Genomic DNA, 24,067 nt, shown 5'->3' with positions numbered 1-24,067 from the left:
AATTTTTTTAATTATACGTACACACCTTTGAAGTATTAGATGTAGACTAATAATAATACAAATTACAGATTCCGCCTGTAAATTGCGAGACGAATTTATAAAGCCTAATTAATCTGTCATTAGCAAATGTTTACTGTAGCATCACATTGTCAAATCATGGCGCAATTAGGCTCAAAAGATTCGTCTCACAATTTACATGTAAACTATACAATTAATTTTTTTCGTCCATATTTAATGCCCTATACATATGTCCAAACATTTGATGTGATATTTTTGGCCAAAAATTTTTAGGATCTAAACACACCTAGGTTGGGAACATAGAGTATGTTACGACCGAAATGGCAAACAATAAACAGTCTTCATCAGCAAGCAATGCAGCAGTATATACACACAAGGACAGGTGAGGTGAGTTGCACGTTTTGCTACGACCATGGCGTTCTTCCTCCCTCTCGCGTTCTCCCTCTTCCTCGCCGTCATCTCCGCCTACGTCCTCCAGCTCCTCGCCGACGCTCGCCGCCGGCTGCCGCCAGGCCCGTGGCCGCTGCCGCTGATCGGCAACCTCCACCAGCTCGACCACCTGCCGCACCGCTCCCTCGCGCGCCTCGCCGCGCGCCACGGGCCGCTCATGTCGCTCCGCCTCGGCACCGTGCGCGCCGTCGTCGCGTCGTCGCCGGAGATGGCGCGGGAGGTCCTGCAGCGGCACAACGCCGACATCGCCGCCAGGTCCTTCGGCGACTCCATGCGCGCCGGCGGCCACTGCGAGAACTCCGTGGTTTGCCTGCCCCCGCGCCGCAGGTGGCGCGCCCTGCGGCGGCTCAGCACCGTCGGGCTCTTCTCGCCGCGCCGGCTCGACGCCATGAGGGCTCTCCTGGAGGAGAAGGTGGCCGAGCTTGTCCGCCGCGTGTCCGGCCACGCCGCGCGCGGCGAGGCCGTGGACGTGGGCCACGCCGCGCACGTCGCCGCGCTGGGCGTCCTGTCGCGCACCATGTTCTCCGTCGACCTCGACCCCGAGGCGGCGCGCGAGGTGAGCGACATCGTGGACGAGGCGTCGGTGCTGGGCACCGGGCCGAACGTCTCCGACTTCTTCCCGGCGATCGCGCCGGCCGACCTCCAGGGAGTTCGCCGGAGGATGGCGAGGCTGGTGAAGAGGATGTACGCCATCATTGACGAGCAGATCGAGCGGAGGATGCATGGCCGCACCGCCGGCGAGCCACGCAAGAACGACCTGCTCGACGTGATGCTGGAGGAGGGGGAGAGTAAAGAAGATAGCAACGAAATTAACCGTGATGCCATCCGTGGACTTTTTACAGTGAGTACTTGTACAACTTGCGGACGGATATTAATTTGTGAATAAAACAAACTTTTATATACGTGTTCTTAGCGATCTAAAACCATCAGCTGAAAAATAAACTTCGATTAAAAACCTCAAAATCAGATCCAAATTTAAGGTTGAAATTCAAATTTTGACTGATAAATATAAGCATAAGCGAAAAGATAAGACCCTTGTTATCATGCATGACTAATTTATTTAATTTAGCTAAAATTATTGAACCAGCTTTCTAATTTAAATTTGGATTACAATTTTTCGTTTTGATTAAATTTTGTAATTTAACCAAGTAAATTTCATTGATAATTCTAAACTCAAGTTTCATTTGCTGTAGGATTTGTTCACTGGTGGAGAGACGACTTCTCACACAATGGAGTGTGCAATGGCAGAACTATTGCAGTGTCCAAACTCGATGAGAAGGGTGCACGAACTCAAGAGTGTGATAGGCAGCAAACAACAAATGGATGAACATGATATTACCAAACTGCCCTACCACCATACGAGGCCGAAGCCACGATAGAAATACAAGGTTACACCATTCCTAAGGGAGCGAAAGTGCTTATAAACTTGTGGGCGATCAATCGATGCGCCAACACATGGACCGAGCCAGATAAGTTCATGCCAGAGAGGTTCTACGATAGTGACATTACTTTCATGGGGAGGGATTTTCAACTAATTCCTTTTGGAGCTGGAAAGCGCATTTGCCTTGGATTGCCACTAGCTCACAGAATGGTCCATTTGATGCTTGGCTCGTTGCTACACCGATTCACATGGACATTGCCAGCTGAGGCTGGGAAAAATGGAGTGGATATGAGGGAGAGGTTTGGGTTAACACTATCATTTGTTGCTCCCCTCTATGTAATAGCTCAAGAAATACAATAAGAAACATGTGACTTTTTTATGATGAAGAATAGAAGAACATTACAAATGTAATGCGATGATAGCTGCTCTAAATATGTAATCACCCAAGATATTTTCTGATACACGAAGTATTGTAAAACAAAAATAGGATGTGAAGTGAGTGTAATTCAACTGGCAATGTTTCTTGTGATGAAACCTACCTATCCGGTTATTCAACTTGAGATGAGTGCTCGTATTTACGGCTAATTATTCTTTCAATGTTACACGACATATCTGTTGACAGCGAGACACCTATAATGACTCTATGAATCTCAAGATATGCCAACCTAGTTTTCAGAGGCAATTACAGAGGTATGGTGTGTTTATAAGGAGGAATGTGTGTGCATTTATATAAGCACCTGCGACTTTGCCGTGTTTCGTGAAAAAAAGGGGATGCCATATATATGGTGATTTCCGTTGCTTTTGCAAACCAATACTCTGTATCACTTCATAGTATGGAGTAATACCAAACGGGCTCATGATCTTATTCTCCTCGTTGCTGTGCAGACTTGACGACTCTTGAAATGAACAACTACGTACGCTTGATTTCTACAAATTGTAAATCAGGGCCGTGTCCTTATTTATATCAGAAAAAGAAAAACATCAATAAGCTACAGAACGACAAGTAAAGAGAGATGAATAATAAGAAATGAAGCAATAAGTAGTACCTAAGGTAACTTCAAGAACTCATTTCACCTGTTTAATGTTTATCCGTTATATACAGCTTATTCTCCCATCCAAGCAAACATATATTATTGTACTTCCTAACGATGATTGCTCGACAGAAGGAAAATTTTTGCTAATTGGGTTCATTGTGCACACTTATAATATTCACTAGTGGATACCCCACATATTGCCGTGGGAATTTTAGAAATAATTATAAAATAGTTCAAAGAAAACAATTTAGAAAATATGTAGTCATAATGCTTAAAGGATAATATTTAAACTTCTATAACAGTTTAGGCATGACACATGATCGGATACGATGAAGCATGAGAGAAATGCAGTGGGTATTATTTTTCTAAGGTGGCATAACTCAATTAATGTTGAGCTTTACGATAATAACTATGCTAAGTGGATTGTCAATGAATATGATATATGAATGGTTGTGATCAAAGTATTAATAGGAAAAAAAACTATTATTTTCTAGATGATGTGGCTCAATGCATAATGAGTGTTTGGTTCCAACAATATATGGTATAAAGATCGAGTAATAGCACTTCTTAAAAATCAGAAATAATCACACCAATAATTATGTCTATAAATTAAACATCCACTGTCTCATATCTTCTCATATATAAACTAGTTGATACCCCGCGCTTTGTTGCAAATATATGGATGAGTGATGCATGTATACATCTATCTATCTATTATATACTAAAGTCCATTAATCTTCTTATAAACGTTCCTAAGCCGTCATTTGGCATCCCTACAAACGCTCCTAAATCACCATATGGCATTTTATAATCTCACCGTCGATTTTCATTTAAATTGGTGGACTAAATAGACTGTTATATTAGATCTATTTTTGCTTCCTCTCAGTATAACGTGCGTATCAGAAACTAGCGCACGTACTAACGATGGAAACAAAGAAACGTACATAAGTACGACAAGAAAAACTATTAAAAAACCTTTAGATATTGTTTTATGCACGAGTAAAAAAAACTATAACACCCTTAAAATATGTATGTACATCAGTAGAAAAAATTATATCGTCTTTTTAAATTAAGATTTTCTACTATAAAAACACGCAATATGTTAGACTACTAGATTAGCCCGCTTCTCTTAATAAATATTACAAAATTTGATAACCCGGAATATATTATTGAATTATTGCGTTAAGGACCATAATTTAATAATTTAATAATATTAGAGAATTTAATATTTTGTTTTATATTAATTGTTGAACACTAAAAATCTATTAAACTTTCTTAAAACGCTCTCACGCTGCCACGTGCCAATCCTCAAAACGCTCTCAAACTGTCATATGAAGCTAATAAAATTCATCCTTCAATTTTTACTTAAATCAGTGGTTCAAATATTTTTAGCCGTCAAACTTAATTAAGATTAAAATAACCTAGCGCCGCCGGAACCACGGCTCAGCGCCATCGTCGTAGTCATCCTGCTCCTGCTCGTATGTCCCACCATGGCTGATGATTAATATTCACTTTTGGCTCTTTAATTTTGTTATTCACACACACATCACACATGTACCTGTGGTTTCTTAGTGAATACACTGGTTGATTTGCTTGCTGGTTAGTAAATATACTCCATCTCCTATTTTCTCTCTTTATTTTTACGTACAGCAGTATCAGATAAAATTTTATCATAATAAATTTTAAACAGTCATAACTTGAAAATTATAGTAGAATATAACATCTTTTAGCTATGAATCTGGATTTGTATATATATAGGTCCGTAGCTAAAAGTTGGTATATTCTGAGATGGAGGAAGTACATCACATTTTTTTATATACTCAACATTATATTTACAACTAAACTGATAATTTAAAACCCATATTGACTTGTACTTTAACTTAAAATAGATATTATTATACTGTAAGAATTTGCTACATAATTTTAAATTAGTAGACTAAGCCACCGCATAAACATTAATAACCTTGTAAAAAAATATGGTTTTTTAGTCACATGATTTCATATCCGTGGAGAATTCCTGCACCGCCATGTGACGCTTTAAGAAATTATGAGAGATTTCTACGAATTCTATGAAAAAAATAAAACATCTAGCTATTAATTTTTATTTAATATGATAAACCCATTAGTTTCAACCAATATCCCAAACACCACCCTGGCCTATATGTGGATGCGGACATGCTTACTCCCATCATCCGCCCCTCCCCTGTTATTCCCCAGTTATTCACTCGCTCTCTCTAAATCATGTACCTATCCCATTTTTTTTTGCTATACTTTCGAAAGCAAATTTTGTGATAAAAAATTAAGAAAACTCTAAAACAAAAATATACAACTATTTTTATCCACTTATTTGTCATATTATTTATTACTAAATTTATACTTAAAGCTTATTTTCCATATATGTTAACATTCGAAAGAAAGAAATATGTTACTTTTGGTTATGTTTGTTGAGTTGCGGTGCCACTCAACCAATTGTGAAAAAAAAATGAAAAAACAATGATATAGATTTTTATCGTCCTATGCAAGTTCACAACAATTAAATTAGGTCTATGATAATAATGAAAGTAAAATGGACCTAACTGTAAGTGATTGTTCCAAAAAAAATACTTCCCTCATTATGAAATTATTGTAAGTCAAAATAACATTATTAGGTTAGTCATAAACTACTATAATTCAGGGTTTTAGTATCTACTACTAATATACTATAGGAAACAATGAGTAAATATAGATCTTATTAATTAATAAAACTATCATTCTATTTTCAGCTAATAAGGTAATAGTAACTGAAACAAATCAAATTTGTAACTGGCAAAAATATATATTTATAATAGTTTTTCTACCAAAATCCATTTAATGCAGTGGACCTATTATTTTGTATCATTAGATCTTAATAATCCAAGTTCCAACAAACCAAATCTAGGGAAAATTTGAAACATGCCACAAAATTTGTGATATGCCACCCTGACCCACATGTCATTGACTCATGTGGGTCCTACATGTCATTGAGATACGGGTGACATATCTCAAATTTTGCAAAATTAGGGTGGCATGGTTCCAACAAACCCTTGAATCTATAAAAAAAAATCCCCGCCCCTCATATCCCATCTGGTCGTCCTTCTTCCAGTGCCTTATATTCTCTCTTTTCGTAGTTATATGCACACATACTCTCCCCTCCTCTTCTCTCTTCTCTCATTCAATTCCTTCCTCCCCTCTTATTTTAACTATTATATTAATATAGAAACAATAACAACTGATCATAATTCTTACGTTATATCTACTTTTCTGTTGTTTGGACTGTTGTTTAATTTATTTATAAGTAGATAAATAGTTTAAAGCCCATACTACCAATGAGAGAATTTGTATGTTTCGTCAAGAAAATTAACTAGATTGAACCAATAATTGGATAAAAATATATATAATTAATTAAAATGCTTTGTATTTTTCACTTAAATTGGAAAAAAATGCCTATTCTATTGCCATAACCAGCTTAAAGCGTTTACATACTAATATGATAATTCAATCTATTATGTACAATATACCGTGACATTAGGAGTTTTTTCATATATTATTGCATATATAATCTGCACAGTGAAAGCAAGTAGATGGTTTAAAAGTTATATTTGTTACTACAACATTTAAATTTTAGGACTTATGTTGAATACGTATTTAAATAAATACTATAGATCACACATATCATACGGAAACAAGATATGTAGATCTCTCCTCTTTATTCATTCGTATATATATGCAAATTGCATGAGCATGCATGAACCAATTGGAAGGAGGGGTAACTTGATGGTACAAATAAAACATATTTATCAGTAATAATAATTTTGTAGGAGTTGTTTGAAAATAGAGCACCTAAAAAATTCAACTTAAGCACCTTATTTTTAATATACACTTAATTTGTTTGGCATTTGTTTTAAACTAATTATGTCAACCTCCTTTCAAGATAATAAAAAATATTATAATTAATTTCATACCGGTATGAATTAAATATTTTATAGTTTAAAGCTAACACATAGGTTCAAACAATTATCCAAATTTATAGAGAAATAGTATTTTTAAAGTGTGGTAGGTGTCATCCAGTTGATATACATTCTATCACTATAAGTTTTTTTTAAAAAATACAAATCCACATGAATGCCCGTGCAATACATGTCCGTGCGAATGCGCGGGCTACCTTCCTAGTTATAGAAATGATAGATGTATATGCTTAAATAATGTGAAAATAATAAGATAATGATTCGACATTGCTTGCATATTGAGTTCTTAAAAATACAATAAAATTATAAATGATATGTCATATTTGTATGGTATTTAAAATACTCAAGATAATCATTGGTAGTGGATGATCATGTGGCAGACTTGTATGTGATTTAAAATAATCATAATAATTGCCAGTGGGTGATGATGTAACTCACTTATATGTTGAGTTTTGGTAGTTAGTGGGCATCAACTTTATATAGTAAGACACTATACTATTTAATGTGTCCGTGGAATCCACGTCACTAAAAGGAAATTAAACCACAGTTTGAGTCTGTCGACAATTATATTGGAGGTTTGACAAGCAATTTGAATATAAGAAATTAAGGAAGAAATGCAATTTGGCTAGCAAAACTTGCTGCTACCTATAAATTTAGAGATTAATTGTATATAAGAGGAATTTGAGAATTATAAACTCACAATAGACCAAAAATCCATCGGGTTATATAGTCCATTGGATGAGAACGATCTTATGAATCTCAGATCAAACTATATATGCTTTCTTTGGTGAATCTAGTAAAAAAAACCCTAATTCTTGTATAATACTCCCTTTGTCCCAAAAAAGGTGTGGTTTTACACTGTTCATATCCAACGTTGACCATTCGTTTTATTTGAAATTTTTTTATGATTAGTATTTTTATTGTTACTGGATGATAAAATATGAATAGTACTTTATGTGTGACTAATTTTTTTAATTGTTTTCTTAATTTTTTCAAATAAGACGGACGATCGAATGTTGCATACGGATTTTTACGGCTACACTTATTTTGTAATGGAGGTAGTAAAATATATTATGTAATCAAATTTATGTGCTTCTGGGTTTGTCGTTAAGAGCTTTGTACAACACATGTGTCTACAAGTTTTACATTTTCAAATAGAAGCTACTTCCTCCGTACTATTTTAATATTTTAAGTGCAGCTATGGTTTCGATGCCCAACGTTTGATCATCCATCTTATTTGAATTATTTTTGCAATTAGTATTTTTATTGTTATCAGATGATAAAATATGAATAATATTTTTGTAACTTATTTTTTTATTTTTTAAATAAGATGGACAGTTAAATATTGAACCCAGAAACATACAAATGCACTTGAAATGGGACAAAGAAAGTATTTGATTATGATCGTCCACCGGTAATCTGACAATTTTTTGTCAAGCTTGTACAGTAACACGTTTCCTCTAACTTATGCTACAAGGAAAATAAATGCTTCTATAGAAAAATGTCCAGCACATTCACTTGTATAAGCTAACTCTAATATAAAAACTGGTGATACACGCACATGTGCATCCGAATCAAGCTATCATATCGCCCAATCGGAAATAATAGGTCAGAAATATTGATGAAAATGCATTTATATATAGTTGGAGGTAAAGACACGTTGTTTGTTAATAGGGGGTGTTTAGATCGAGGGGTGTAAAGTTTTGGCGTGCCACATTAGATATACGGACACATATTTAAAGTATTAAACGTAGTCTAATAATAAAACAAATTACAGAATCCGCCTGTAAATTGCGAGACGAATTTATTAAGCCTAATTAATCCGTCATTAGCAAATATTTACTTAGCACCACATTATCAAAACATGGAGTAATTAGGTTTAAAAGATTCGTCTTGTAAATTAGTCACAATCTGTACAATTAGTTATTTTTTTAGTCTATTTGATCTGACAGGATAAAAATTTTTGAGAAGGGATCAAAACAGTGCCTAGGAGTATTAATTTGAAACGGTGTTTTCAGACATCCCAGCAGTAGTCAGATCAATCTGAAGTTCAGTACTCCATAATCTCGAAAAATGTGTTCGCTTAAAGAACATGTCACCTGGATCGTGATTTGCGAAACACACTAAATTATCTGAAAGAGTATACTATCAATCTTGTGTAACTTTAATTTTTTAGTCGAAAAAATGCTATATATTCAACATTAAAATGTTAAGAATGTCTAATTAATTATATATTGAAGACAATGCCAATGTTTGAAATACTATGTTATACTTATATATATTTAAACAAAATGAATAAGTGAATATGATTGTCCTTACTCTTGTCGTGTACACTACAACAAACATACCTTGTAAAGATATTTTTCTTATACTATACATGCACTTTTAAAATGCCTTTAAATTAGTATAGAGACATTTCTGAAATACCTTATGATCAACATACTGTCAATATAAACGAAGATGCATTTATAAAATGTTTTCCAGAGGCATGAAATTATACACAACCATAGAAAATCAATGTGAGAAATATTGATAAAAATATTATCACTGGCTACTATTGCCAATTTTTGAACTCAATATTTCTTCAGTAAATCGTTTCTATATTCAATGCATTAACCATCTTAATATCGTATCATTACTGATAAATGTGTGCCCTATGTTACTTATATATAGTTAGTTGGCATATATTAACATGGGTTCAAATCCTGATTAAAATGCCTTACATATCAATCAAGTTTTTAATTATAGTAAAAATATATCTCTATAAAATAAATTCAACAAAATTAGCTAAAATATCTGTCAGTAACTCCTGCTGATTCAATCTGGCTTGTAGGTATCATCATATAACTTTTAGTGATAAAATAAGTCACAATTATCAAAATAAATGAAGCATATATAACTTATTTAAATAAGATGAATTATCAAACGTCATACTAAAATCCAACAGAGCCATGTACTAAGATATTAACAAAATGCAGGGAGTAACTACTTTGAATTATTTGAATAAGATAAATTATCAAACGTCATACTTTGAATGCATGGTAGCCCTAACTTATGCATTGTTGGATCTTGGAAAAGAATTCCATTTGGTGCGTGTTTTTAATAGAGTTCAGAGATATGGTCCTATCACATTAAAGACATTCATGCCACGAGGCTAAAATCTGGAAGTGAAGGTTGAAATGGCCACGTCGCATTAACGAAGTTCCTCATTTAAATCTGATCTGAAAGCTCAGTTTGATCCGTGCAACTGTATCATCATATCATGGAAAGTTTGAATCATTTTTTAATACCTTGACTTCCTTTCCATCGTTCGTTATTTCCTTTTTTTTCCACCCATTTCATGTACAACTAATACGAGACAGCACAATCACGTACTAATACTGAAATGTCCATTTGATGCACAGAAAAATAAGTGTAGCACACGGTAGTACCAAAGTACTCCCTCCGTTTCAAAATGTTTGACACTTTTAGTACGTGTTTGACCATTTGTTTTATTCAAAAAATTTAAGTAATTATTTATTCTTTTCATATCATTTGATTTATTCTTAAATATACTTTCATGTAAACATATAGTTTTACATATTTTATAATTTTTTTAATAAGACGAACGGTCAAACATGTATAAAAAATTAATGGTGTCAAACATTTTGAAATAGAGGGAGTATTCAATTATCTTCGAAAGACTGATATATTCTACCTTTGTTATGATTATTACTAGTACGCGTCATGACAGAAGAAGTACTTCAAGTCCCTACGGATCTCATCTGAAATAGTAATGGTTAGGCGTTACATTAAAATTAGTAGTCCTAGCTAGAAACTCTTTTGTTTTTATGTCGTGCAAGTGTACCCTTCGGTATTTAATGTTTGATATGGATGAACATACATTTAACTAATTTCTCGTTAAAAAATTTGTGTAAATGTAGAAAAATATTAGTCATATTTAAAGTACCATCAGTGACAAAACAAATCAAAATAAATAAAAATCATATTATTTGCTTTATAAAAGAAATGATTCAACACATGTGTAAAAAATAAACGGCATCCAACATTCAAAAATATATAAGAAAAAAAGGACTATCAAAAGAAAATCTGCCACGAGTTTTTTAAGACAAAAACTTTCAAATCTAACTATAGTATAATTATAATATAATTTTACTATAACTAATATAATATAATTTGTATATAAGTATTAAAATAATACATGCAACTTTATATCTAAATGCAGTTACACCGTAATGTACATTATACTTACACTGCAACTACAGTAACATTGGAAAGTTTTTTTTTAAAAAAAACTTGCGACAGTATTTTTTGGCAATTTCGGAAAAAAATTGACAGAACTAACTAGCAAAATAGAACCAAATGCCAATGCATGCGCACTTTGCATAGTGTCGCAACTCGCAAGCTAGAATGATGGCGTTCTTCCACCTATGCATCTCGTCTCTTCTCCTTGTCTTCATCATCTCCTACATCTTCCAACCTCTGCTCGATGCTCGCCGCCGTTTTCCGCCAGGACCTCACCGGCTGCCGGTCATCAGCAACCTCCACAACATCGGCAAGAACCCGCACCACGCGTTCGCTCGCCTCGCCGACCGCTATGGCCCGCTCATGTCCATAAGGCTCGGCGGCGTCCGCGCCGTGGTCGCCATGTCCGCGGACGCCGCGAGGGAGATCCTGCAGAGGAACAACGCCGACATCACCGGCCGCGGCGGTATGGACTCGTGGCACGCCTGCGGCCACCACGCCAACTCCAGCATCGCGCTGTGGCCGCGCTGGAAGTGGTGCGCCATGAGAATGCTCTGCACGGAGGAGCTGCTTGTTAGGATTATGGATACCATATACCTAATAGTAGTTGACTAAATCTCGGCAGGACCCATCACATACCATGTTTTATATGGAAACTGACCTCGGATATGGAGGGAGTTCCGGATAAAGAAAGACAACTAGAGTTTTACATGGAAACGACAAGGAGTACTCGGATTGTATCCATATTGGTCTTCCTAGTTCTACTTGGACAAGAGGACACCTATGGGTATAAATACAACGCCCTCTAGGAGGAGAGGGGACACGGACAACATAGACGCCACAAAACCACAAGCCAATACAAGCCTACATACGCCAAGACAAGCTGCCAGATATCGATATCAGAGATAAGCCTAGGAAAACCTCATATGGTATCTACGGGAACCAAAGAGAGGAATCTAGCGCTGTATTTGATCTCGCCGGGCACAGATTCGAGGAGGAAGACTACCCTGTTGTCGACTACGTGATGATACTTCAGTCCGCTATGTCGACAACAGATAGATAGGCTACCCCAAATATTGTACTGGTGTGATTATGGTGAATAAGAGCAACGACCGGCTTCGGCCAACAGGATGTAGGGCTATTACCTGACAATTCTAGGGCCCGAACCTGTAGAAAAATCCTCGCCTCTGTCTCTTTTACCTAAGTCTCGCATATATCCTAATACCAACGATCCCCATACTATGCAAATACCGGAATCGCGACATCAAACGTCGACACTGCTCACGCCGAGACGGCTCACGGGGCTACGCACTTTCATGCCCAGAAATTAATGAACTATAATTTCTAAGCTAAATGTGCATTAAACCCCTGTCCAGTACCAGCTAGGGTACACAAACAACAATTGTTGACATACATATCCACGGCTTAAAAAAATATAAAAGATTACAAATGCAGCAGAGAAGGTAAAAGCGAGCTAAGCCTGAAGACTTGACTCCTACAGCAGGTGACTTCATTCCACAGGCATCCTTGATGGCAGCGACAAAACCAACTTTTTCGGGATGGCTCCAACTGGGAAGAACTTCAGCTCTGGTGTGGAGAAGAGAGAGCAAGACTGAGTACTACCCACTATACTCAGCAAGTCATACCGGAAGAGGAGGTATGATGCAAGATATAACCAAAGGAGGCTAAAGGAGTTCATTTGCATAAAGCTAGCATTTATAAACAGTAGTTGAAAGCAGTAAAACAGTTGTGATAATTAGCCAATATTAAACCAGCCACTGCTCAACGCTACACCACATTGGGACAGGCCCAAACCACCACCTGAACTAATCAGTTCCATTAGACTAAACTAGGGTGAGACTAATTACGTTGAATCTGGTTGAACGCCCATAACCGCGGGTACGACTATTCGAATAGTTTTACTCTGATCAGAGGTGTACAACTGTACCCACAAGACACAGCCCCACGACACGTTCCCGTGCGCCGACATGCCACCACGGCATACTGGAAAGAGGCCGTGATAGGACCCTTCGCATAACCCCCTCTAACCAAACACACCATACCTCAGGTTTCACCCCCACTCCTTGCAAGGCAGCGGGCAGTCCCCTCTCGTGTTTAGGTGAATCCGGAAGTACCAAAGGCCGTCGCAGGGCCCATCCCGCTCCATCACGCCTACCCTTGCCTGGATGCGTCAGCTAGAGGAAAGCTACACTACAAGCCCAGCCGTTGTCCACGCTGGCTTGTGGTAAGTACGATAAATTCTTCCAGGGCATCCCGCGAACCGGTCCTTAATTGCCATGGGCGCGACCATCAAAGCCATGCACCCACAGCCCACCATTTAATATATTTTAGTTAACCAACACCAAAGCGGTGGCACTAATCCAACATCAATACTAGAATCTGAAGTCTATGTATTAATGTAGTTCCCCCATTGTGTACTAGTTGAACTAGGCATGGCTAAGCAATCCCTAATCCAACATCTAATCATGTTACAACCCAAGCTAGCAAAGTATAAAGGTATCAAATAACATGCATGGCTGAGACAGTAGGTAATCATCCCATGGTAACATTATAAAACAATGCAATATTTAAAGGAAAGCAATAGAGCATTTCCAATATGGGATCAACATGTTCAAGTGACAATCATGACTTGCCTTGCTCTGTGGCTGGAGGAACCTCGGCGACTATTTCGAAGTACACTGGAGCGTCGGGAGAGTCGGAATCTATGCGACATACAAAGCAAACAATGCAAACAGGCTGTAAGACTACTGAAATAGAGAACAAAACCATTTTAATTGGATTCTTTGAATTTTTCTTGATTTACTGAGACTTGAATGGCTTATAGAGCACGGATGAATTATCTATGAATTTTAGAAGATTCACTGTGTTTTTTTACTATAAAAAGAAAAAACTTAATTGATTCATTGCACAATAATTAACCCTGGTGACGTCAGCGAAGGGGGGGGGGCGCCGACATGCGAGCCCCACAAGTCATCGGCTCAAGTCCGCTGGTCCACAGTGGACCGAGTCCACGGGATCGGGGATGGGGAGCGCCACGTGGCGCACACATGGCGGCCACGTGGGCTGCCACGCGGGCGGCAACGGATGGCCCCGATCTACCCGAGGGTAGATCAGACGGCGAAGGCGGCGTACGGCCGAGCGCACGCGCGGGCGGCTTAAGCTGGCCCGGTGGCCCTGGCGCGCGGCGGCCCGAGGAGGCGAGCGGCGGCGACACGGCTAGGCGGCGGCGCAGCCGACGGCAGCGAGCAACGGCAACGCAGCTAGGCGGCGGCGCGGAGGCTTGGCAGTTAAGCAGCAGCAGCGCTAGGCGGCGCGGGAGAGAGAGGGGAAGAAGGGGAGGGGCCTCACCGACGGCGATCGACGACGGTGAGCGGCGGGAAGCGACGGCTACGGCGGGACGGGCTCCGGGGTAACCTAGGGAAGCAAATGAGTGTGATTAGAGAGGGAGAGAGGGAGCGAGATGGGCAAAATCGCCGGCCAAAGGAGGTGGCAATGGCGAGCTGACCGGCGCACGGTGGAAGCCGGACTCCGGCGGCGGCATTGGACGGGGAAGGGGTGGGCGGCGTGGCCCGTGGGCTTGTGAACCCGACGGCAGCGACGGCGAGGCTCGGCGGGGGCTCTAGCGGCAACGAGTGGCGGCGAGTGGCGGCCGGAGGTGGCTGAAGCGGCGGCAGCGGGTGGTGCGCGACGCTAGGGTGGTGGAGTGCACGGGAGAGCTCGACGAGAACGGGAAAATGGTAGAGGAGGGGACGGGGTTGCTTTTTATAGGCACAAGGGGGCGAGATGAAGCCGAGAGGCGCGGGAATCGGCCGGCGACGTGGGGAGGTGGGGAGGAGATAGAGGCGGGATTCAAAAATTGAATCCCGGCCATCTCGGTGGGGCGCATGGGCGGGTGAGGGGCAGCAGTTGCGGGACGTGCGGGGCGAGTGCGGGGAGTGGGCGACATGCGCGGGCGTGTGCGGGAGAGGCGGGAGCGGCGGTTGCGGGCGCGGGCGGCGCCGGCCGGAGGTAGGGGACGGGGCTGATAGGTGGGCCCCACCTGTCGGTGACCCAGAGGGAGGGAGAGGGGGGTGCGAGGCGGCGGCTGGGCCGCTTGCTAGGCCTCGGCCTCGGGCCAGCCCAGCTTGCGCACGGGGAGGGGAGGGGAGAATGGGCCGATGGCCCACTCGAAGGAAAAAGGGAAAAAAAAAGGGATTTCAAGGGATTTAATAATTGCTTGTGTTCATTTTTAATTGGTTAAAATTATTTCTTGACCTCTGAAAATTCTACTGAAAATCCTGTTAGCATATTTTGACTTGTAGAAGTGAACAAAAATTCCATATGCCAATTCCGATTATTATTTGCATTTATTAAATTAGGGTTTCTCTCTTGCCAATACACAGATAATTTCTTGAGGTAATTTATTAAATTAATTTAGACTTGCGAGAAGAACTTCAGGGTGTGACACATGCCATGCGGGAGGAGGTGGCGCGTGAGCTCGCGCACCGCGTGTCCGACGGGAGCGCCGGGGGCATGCCGGTGTCGGTGGCACGCGAGGCGTTCGCAGCGGTGGCTGGCGTGCTGTGGTGGAGCATGTTCTCTGAGGACATGGACGCCGCGACGACGCGGCAGCTGAGGGATGTCATCGAGGAGGCGGTGGTGGTCGCCGGAGCGCCGAACCTGTCTGACTATTTCCCGGTGATCGCTGCCGCCGACGTCATGGGCGTGCGGCGAAGGATGGATAATCTCGTCGGATGGGTGTACGGCATCATCGATGTGCAGATCGACCGGCGGCGGCGCCGCCGCATCGTCTGCGAGCCTCGCAAGAATGACTTGCTGGATGTGGCGTTTGACATGGAAGGAGAAGTGGAAAGCGAAGGATGGGTGATGAACCAAGACACCATGAGGGGAATGTTCATGGTAATATTAATACTGTCCCATTGTGATTCAATTTTTACAGGTTTTCAATTTCATTTTATTAATACAGTTTTTTTTTCTCTCGACAGCCAATTTTGCAAAATTTTACAGTGAGTAAAAGTTTGTTATGTTTATTTCATTAGATACCTAAAAGATAGTACATGATATTTTTGCCAAAAATGGCAGTATTTAGGAAAATACGTAAGTCCACCTAAGCTTTATTTTGTTATAGGTGTATGAATTGTTTGAGTTAATATGGAAGACACATCACACATACGGAATGCACGTTTAGTTTTAAACATATTTTGCAATTTATCAGGATTTGCTCGTCGCTGGAAGCGGCTCAACCTCAAGTACAATAGAGTGGGCAATGGCAGAGTTACTGCAAAATCCAAAGTCCATGATACAACTTCCAGAGGAGCTCAAAGGCCTTATGGGCACAAAAACTCACGTTGCAGAATCAGACATCAGCCAGCTTCCTTATCTCCAAGCTGTCATCAAAGAGACCCTCCGGCTTCACCCAACTGTTCCAATAGCATTCAACAAGGCTGAGGCCACAGTAGAAATCCAGGGCTACAAGATACCTCAGGGAACAACTGTATATGTGAATATATGGGCAATTTGTAGGAGAGCTAAGATTTGGGATGATCTGGACAAGTTCATGCCATACAGGTTCTTGGGTAGAGATATAAATTTTCTAGGAACCAATTTTGAGTTCATACCGTTTGGTGCTGGACGACGCATCTGCCTTGGGATGCCATTAGCAGAAGGGATGCTGCATGCCTGCATCTGATGCTTGCATCACTACTGCATCGGTTTGAGTGGACGATCCCTGATGAAGTTAAGGGTGATGACTTGGACATGGCAGAAGAGTTTGGTCTTGTGTTGTCCATGGCTAAGCCACTTCGTGCTGTGGCCAAGGAAACATGAATGCTAATGCAAAATGTTCGATAATGTTATGTAAGACGCCATTGCGCTTTTATTTAGGTCTCCCTGCAAATGATAGAGATTTGTATGAATTTTTGAATTGAAATAGTTCTTGTGTAGGCCTTATACTGCCTGTTTGGCAAGAGATGGAAAGCGGATTGGAAGTTTAGAGGACGACTGATCATGGGAGTTTCATTTTTATTCCTATTCCTTTGTTTGATAGTAGAGATGAGAATCATGGGAAGTATGGATGTGAATTGAATTTTAAGTGATAATGTATGGCTCATATTTATCACATCGTACTTAGAAAAGAACTCCCTCCCAATTACCTACATCTAAATAGGTATTGGATGTAAAATCAAAGTGTTTTTGAGTCCTATTTTGTGATGAACAATTGGCATTTGTAATTATTGGTTTTGATATTTAGAGATTATTGGCGAAGTGGTTTTGGAGATGATTGGATTTTCAAGTGATTAACAGGTGCTGCTGTTTTGTCGGGTACGGTCAGACCGGGCAGGTGCTGCCGGTCATACTGGCGCTATGCGAGCGGTCTGACCGGCCGACTCTGTGTCGGTTTCGGTTTCGGGTTGTTTGTTTGGATATCCATGATTGTTTCATGTTTATGGCTTCTAGATGGATACTATTCGTATGTAATACTGTTGTTTGCTAACAATGAGTCAAGTTGGAGATAGCTTAGTCTCGGAATATGGTTTCTTTGTTTGATTCATGTATAGGTGACTTGATGTCTCTAGAGAGTATTGCTGGTGATAGATCGGGAGTCGACTTGGGGATAAGGCGACGTCCGTGATGGTTAGATATCATGCGGATACTTAGGCTAGAATTCAATGCACGTGGTTGGTGAAGATTCCATATGGCATACGATGGATGTATTGTGTGCATATGGGATGTGGAGTTAAATTTGGAAGGCCAAATTTGGTATGATTGGAGTTTGTAATGTTTGTTTTTTGTACGGGAAGGTTTCCTATGTGGATTAGGACTTCTAGTATGAGTTTGGTTCGTGGCTTTAGGCTGCCTACCTTATGTATAAATAGAGAGGGAGCGTGAGGCTTCCCGGTATTGCTTCTGAGACCATTGAGTTGATAGTTTAGTTAGGATTTCGAGTTTAGTCGAGATTTTCATGAGGAGTGCTGTTGTTGCACTTTGTAAACACAGAGAAAAGTAATAAAGTTGTCATCTACATCTTGAGTTCTTCAATTTGTGTTTACGCGGATTCAGCAGTCTACCCGGCGAAACACCGGCGGTCAGACCAACGGCATCGCAGCGGTCAGACCGGCGGTGGCATCAGGAGGCAGTGGCGACTTCGGGGCTGTCAGACCGGGCGATCTACATCGGTCAAACCGACGGCACAAGTGTGGTCAGACCGACGGGACAACTTCGGTCAGACCACGATCCGTCGAATTTGAGTGTAACTTTTAATTCCACAAAAAGTTTGGGTTTTTGGGTATACCAACCATTCACCCCCCCTCTGGTTGGCTTAGTTCTTCTATTCGATCCTACAAGTAGTATTAGAACCTTGTTTTTTTTTTGGATTTTAACTGATCTAGAGTTTTTTTTGCCATGGCTAATAAGTTTGCAACTAAGCTCCATGTTTTCGATGGAACGGATTTTCTTTATTGGTGTAGTAAGATGCAATCTTACATTATGATTGAGTATATTGATATTTTGAGAAAAGTTTCTAATCCTTATGTGATTCCTGATCAAATTAATACTATTGCTTTAAAAACTGAATTTGAAAATAATTGCAAAGCTCACAATATTCTTTTGGGTGGGATTTCTCGTTCGGATTTTGATCGTATTTCGCATCTTGAAACTGCAAATGAGATTTGGAACGCTTTGAAAAACTTTCATCAAGGAACTTCAAATATTAAAGAACTTCATCGATAACTTTTCAAAAAGGAGTATATAAAATTTGAGATGAAACCTGGAGAAGCTTTGAATGACTATCTTTCTAGGTTCAAAAAATTTTTAGTGATCTTAAATCTGTTGATTCTTCTTATGATATAAATTACACACAATCTGAGGTTTCTCGTCACTTTTTGAATGGTCTTGACATGTCTATTTGGGAGATGAAAGTTACATCAATTCAGGAGTCTGTTGATATGTTTACTTTGACTTTGGATTCGCTTTACACAAAACTCAAAACACATGAGATGAATATTATTTCTTGTAAAGTTGACTCTAAGTCTAGTGATTTGGTTTCTTCCTTGACTTCTTTGGATGTTGGTGCTTCTTCATCGAATTACTACTATTCTTGCTTTAATTAATGCCATGTCGAATGAGCAACTCGAATAGTTCGAGGAGGAGGACATGGTTTTGGTCATTAATAAGTTTTCTCGAGCTATGAATAATGTTAGGTACAGGAAAAGAAGTGGTCCAAATCGATCGTTGCTTTGAATGTGGTGCTCTTGATCTCAATCGTTCGCATTGTCCTAAGCTTAGGAGAGGCAAAAAGGAAGACAATGGTGGAGAGAAGACTAAGGAGAACAAAGTCTAAGAGCACATTCAAGGGGAAGAAGACCAAGGAGAATCTCAAGAAGATGTTTGAGAAAGTCTATGCCGCTTTTGAGCCACTAAGCGATGTAGATGGAGAAAGTGAAGATGAAGATAAGGGAAAGAACATCTCCGGTGTTTGCTTCATGGCACATGGTGAATCAGATTCAGAGTGTGAAGACAATGATGTGAGTTCTTTTGAGGAAGCTATTCTTATTTTAAGTACAAAAAATAAGAAGTGTGAGAAGATGTATAGAAAACAGGAATTTATTATTGAATCCCTTAATTCTAAAATTTATAGATTAAAATCTCTTATTCCTAATGATGATGGTTGCAAAAATTGTGAGGTTTTAATGCATGAAATTTCAAAAATTAGAGATGTCAACGTTGCACATCATTTGAAAAATAGATCTTGTCTTGCTCTTGGTTTTGTCTTGCACACACGTACTTTGGATGAGTTGTTTTTAACTAAAAAGTTGTTGAAAAAAATATCAAATATCTTTTCATGCTAGTTTGATGTTTAACATGGTTTGTGCTAAAAAGTTAAAACAACAACAACAAAGTGTTTTTGATTGCTCAATATGCACACTAAACAAGATGAAACTAAAACATGCTTTAGGTCGTGTTGAGTACATGGAAGATGTTGTGAAAACCAATGAAGTGCTTTCTTGCCCCAAATGTCGAAAAAGCAAAAGTGTCATGGTAGATTGTGAAAATTGTGCTAATTTGGAAAAATAGGTTTCTTATTTGAAAAGTTCTTTGCAAAGATTTTCTGATGGTAAGAAACAACTTAACATTATTTTGGATCAATCTAAAGTGACTAGCTACAATAGGGGTGTTCGTTTTGATGTTCATGACTTTTTCAATAAAAAATCAACCCAATGTTTTGAGTGTGACTGAACATGGCTAAATTTTGACCAAACCTAGTGCTAAGAAAACAGTTTTCAAGTCTGCTGGAGTTATGCCCTCTCTTTCTACAACACTAAAATAAACAAAAACAAATATTTCAAAACCATCTTCTTCTAAAGAAAAAGGATGCTTGTTCTTTTTGTGGTAAAGATGGACATCTTGTTGGTTTTTGTTTTAGATTAGCTCATAGATAGAAAAAGCAGAGAGAAATTGCTTTTGCAAAATCAAAGTGGCAAAAATCTGGTGTTTTCTCGAGGAAACCGGTCAGACCGCAATGGGTCCCGCGGTCAGACCGGCGACCAGTCAATCCGGCGGCTGTGCTTCGGTCAGACTGAGCACCAGTCAGACCAACGGTACAGCAGTGGTCAGACCGACCCTTGGTCAGACCGGCTGTACACCTTCGGTCAGATCGGCCTCAGAGAAATTTTTCTGAAAATTTTCAAACTGTTTTTGTAAGGGGATTGTCACGCCCTAAAAATCAACTAAATTAAAAATGCATATTTTAAATCATTTTTAGAAATTATTTTAAAAGCCTACAAGCTAAACCCTAATTTTCTAGGAAAATTTTCAATATAAAAATGAGCTAGATAAAATTTTATTAAATACTATACTTGCTCCTCTATTTTCTAGATTTTTCTGGGAATTATTTGAGCAAGGGAAGTATTTTTATTAATTGAAACAACATTTCACAAATTGTTTTATTTGAAAAAGTTCAAAGAAACCCCTCCCTAAGCCGTTGGGCCGAATTCGGCCCAACATCCTCTCTCTTCCGCGCGGCCCACGCCGGCCCAGCCGCCGCCCGCCCTCCTCTCTCTCGAGTCACCGACATGTGGGGCCCACATGTCGGGCTCGTCTTCAACCTCCGGCCGAGCCGCCCGAGCCGCCGCTTTGCCGCCGCCTTCTACCTCCAAATCCGCCTCAATCCGACCCCGATTCCTCCGGGTTTTTGAGGGGTTTTGTTCCTCTCGTTCTCCTCTTTCTTTTCCCCCAAGAATCGGAGCGAATCGTTGAGGATTTGATCCGAATCGAGTTCGTTTTGATTTTATCCCTAAAACCGAGTTTGAATTTTTTCCCGAGTCGATTCCTCTCGTTTGGAGTCCAATCTCTTCAATCTAATGCTTTATAAAGCATCCCCTCGTCGTCCTCTCCCGTTTGCCCCCTTTCCCGTCCTCTCCCGTGCCCCATAGCGCCGCCGCCACGCGCGCCAAGCTCGCCGCCGCCGCCGGCCGTCTTCGGCGTCGTCGCTGCGCCGCCTCCGCCGTCGCCGCCGCTTGCCGCCGCCGCTGATAGGAGCGCCGTGGTGAGGAGAAGCTCGGCCGCCCATCCTTCTTTGCCGCCGACCGCCGTAGCCCGCCGTCGCCGCGCAAGCCGAGCCGCCGCCGTTGCCCTCTCGTCGCCGGCCGTCGTCGTGCATCGTTTGTCGTCGTGGTGAGTACCATCGGGTTCGTCTCGATGTCCTCTACGCGTAGGTGTCCTCCAATCCCCCGGTCGACCGCCCTAGCTCCGGCGAGCTCGCAAACCCTAACCGGCCGCCATTGCTGACGTCAGCATGACGTCATCATCTCCTTTTTCTTTTCTTTTTTCCAATTTTCTAATAGATTAAAACTTCGGAAAATCATAACTAAATAACCGTAGATCCGTTTTAGGTGGTTCAAGTTGCTAAATTCTTCTAAAATCAAGATCTACATGTTAAAAATATCCACATGTACTGTTTATGCTTGTTTTTGTACTGTTTTGTTGATTTTGTTTATTTGCTTTAGTTTCCGACGTTCCGGAGGAGAGCGTTTCCGTTGAGGAAGGTTCCGAAGCGTTTGCGGAAGCCCAAGGCAAGTCACACAGATCCTAAACAACCCTTTGAGCATGTTGAACCCGTTTAAAGCTATTATTTTATTTCAACTATGCATTGTTTTCGAATGTCATCGGGTGGTGAACCTTTCCCAGTTAATTAATGGCCGAAGATGACTTTATTTTCCTATGGGTTATAATATGATTAGCATGAACCTTATATATTGGATTGGTTCAGCTAAATGCTATATATGTATGTTTGCTTAGCCATGCTTAGAAACATTAGCTAACTAAAGGGGTTAAATCTAAATTATTTTATTATTAATTAGGGTTATATTCAATGGTAGCTCACGATGGTAAATCGTGTGATGTTAATTAATTGATAATTAAAACCTGGCTAAGGTGGGTTGTGAGCATATGGTTTTGATGGTTGTGCTCATGACAATTAAGGACCGGTTCGCGAGCTACTGTTGTGATACATTTATCGTGCCAACCACAAGCCAGCGTGGGCAACGGCTTTATCTTTTGTATAGCGTGATTCATTATAGTGCGCCAGACTGAGAAGTGGCGAGAAGTCCATGGGGGTCGCTGGGGAGTCCATACCTTGTTTATAAGGGGGTGATTATGATCCAGGAAAGGTGCGCTGTAATGGGTTATGTTGTGCAAGGGGTATTGTCACAACTCCTTTCCGAGGTACCGTGGTGGTATTGAGGCACATGGTGACATGATGTGGGGTTGTGTCTTGTGGGTACAGTGGTACACCTCTGGTCAGAGTTTAAACTATTCGAATAGCCGTACCCGCGGTTATGGGTGAGTTGAGCAATGTTTTTCGTGATTAGTCTCACACTACTCATTAATGGTAATAATGTGGTAATTAATTTAATTCCTGGTTTGGAATGGATAATTCCTGGTTAGGAGGTTTAATTTGTTCAACTGGGGTTGGTTGTTCAAATGTGGTTGGGCCTATGCAACATGGGTGTGTTGTGTGGTGTTTATTTAATATTGATTAATTATACAACCGTTTTACTATTCTCTTAAATATTTATTAAATGCTGTTTCTGCAAATGAGCTATATTATGCCATCCTTTGTTATCCTGTGCACTTGCATATTTGCTGTGTGACTTGTTGAGTATGTCATATGCTCATTCTTGCAATATTCATTCATCAGAAGAGGAGTATCTCAGTGAAGGTGATGATCTGGTGGATTAGGCTTGTTCTCGGTTAAGATGCCTGTGGAGTGGAGTCGCCATAGCTGTTCCGTAGTTTGTTATAGTTTTTTTTTTCCGATGCGTAGAATGTTTTTCTTTGAGAGGAACTATCCACCTCTGTAATAATTTATTATTTGCGATTATTCGATAGTTATTTATTTGTACTCTATTATCAAATTGTCATTGTGTGCCTCGGTTGATTCCTGGACGAGGGTTTAACACACATGTAAGCGCTTGGAATTTTGGATAGAAATTCCCGGCATGACAAGTTGGTATCAGAGCCACCTTGACCTTAGGATAAGCCAAATGGTAAACCTTAAGTAGCCTTCAAAATATTTTGAAAAAAATAGAACTGCTCTTCTCTAGTCTCTTATAAATTAATTAAGTTGGCAGCACATGCAAGGTTATGCACAAAAATTTATTTAATTCAATTTCTTTTCTTTTAAAAGCAAAAATTCGTCCTTCTCAAAATGTTTCTTTCTCTCTTTACCAAGTCTTATTGATTTGTCGGCACTGTACATCCATTATGGTATCGATACAATCATGATAGCACTAGTACTACTCATCTTTCCTATGGTGACACTGTACCGTGCTTATAATAGATCATAAGTATTTTAGTTTATTTTTGTTATTTGTCAAAAAAAAAAATTTTTTTGTCTCTGTCCAAAAAAGTTAAATTCTAAAAATATTTATAAAATA

General features: G+C 40.1%; 3 protein-coding genes across 3 annotated transcripts; all 3 read left to right on the top strand.

Moving 5' to 3' along the window:
* Nucleotides 1-357: 357 nt before the first annotated feature.
* Nucleotides 358-2,228, top strand: LOC9269224 (geraniol 8-hydroxylase). Its single transcript, XM_015757840.3, has 2 exons — nucleotides 358-1,309; nucleotides 1,662-2,228. The coding sequence occupies exons 1-2, from the start codon at nucleotides 431-433 to the stop codon at nucleotides 1,845-1,847; spliced, it is 1,065 nt and encodes a 354-aa protein (XP_015613326.1). The 5' UTR covers nucleotides 358-430; the 3' UTR covers nucleotides 1,848-2,228.
* Nucleotides 2,229-11,279: 9,051 nt separating this feature from the next.
* LOC136353715 (ferruginol synthase-like) lies at nucleotides 11,280-11,726 on the top strand. Its single transcript, XM_066304895.1, has one exon. It carries the CDS (start codon nucleotides 11,280-11,282, stop codon nucleotides 11,724-11,726), a length of 447 nt encoding a protein of 148 aa, XP_066160992.1.
* A 3,858-nt stretch (nucleotides 11,727-15,584) lies between these two features.
* Nucleotides 15,585-17,249, top strand: LOC4348188 (carnosic acid synthase). Its single transcript, XM_015758061.3, has 2 exons — nucleotides 15,585-16,031; nucleotides 16,348-17,249. Exons 1-2 carry the CDS (start codon nucleotides 15,585-15,587, stop codon nucleotides 16,819-16,821), a joined length of 921 nt encoding a protein of 306 aa, XP_015613547.1. The 3' UTR covers nucleotides 16,822-17,249.
* The last annotated feature ends 6,818 nt before the right edge of the window (nucleotides 17,250-24,067 follow it).

The sequence above is a fragment of the Oryza sativa genome, chromosome 10 (genome assembly GCF_034140825.1).
Source record: "Oryza sativa Japonica Group chromosome 10, ASM3414082v1".
NCBI classification, from domain to species: domain Eukaryota; kingdom Viridiplantae; phylum Streptophyta; class Magnoliopsida; order Poales; family Poaceae; genus Oryza; species Oryza sativa.
Note: the sequence above shows the minus strand (reverse complement) of the source record. Positions and strands in the feature narration are given on the sequence as shown.

Coding starts and splice junctions, on each gene's coding strand:
- LOC4348188 (XM_015758061.3), top strand. CDS start 15,585: ATGCGGGAGGAGGTGGCGCGTGAGCTCGCGCACCGCGTGTCCGACGGG. Junction 16,032..16,347: donor CCATGAGGGGAATGTTCATG/GTAATATTAATA, acceptor GCAATTTATCAG/GATTTGCTCGTCGCTGGAAG.
- LOC9269224 (XM_015757840.3), top strand. CDS start 431: ATGGCGTTCTTCCTCCCTCTCGCGTTCTCCCTCTTCCTCGCCGTCATC. Junction 1,310..1,661: donor CCATCCGTGGACTTTTTACA/GTGAGTACTTGT, acceptor CATTTGCTGTAG/GATTTGTTCACTGGTGGAGA.
- LOC136353715 (XM_066304895.1), top strand. CDS start 11,280: ATGGCGTTCTTCCACCTATGCATCTCGTCTCTTCTCCTTGTCTTCATC.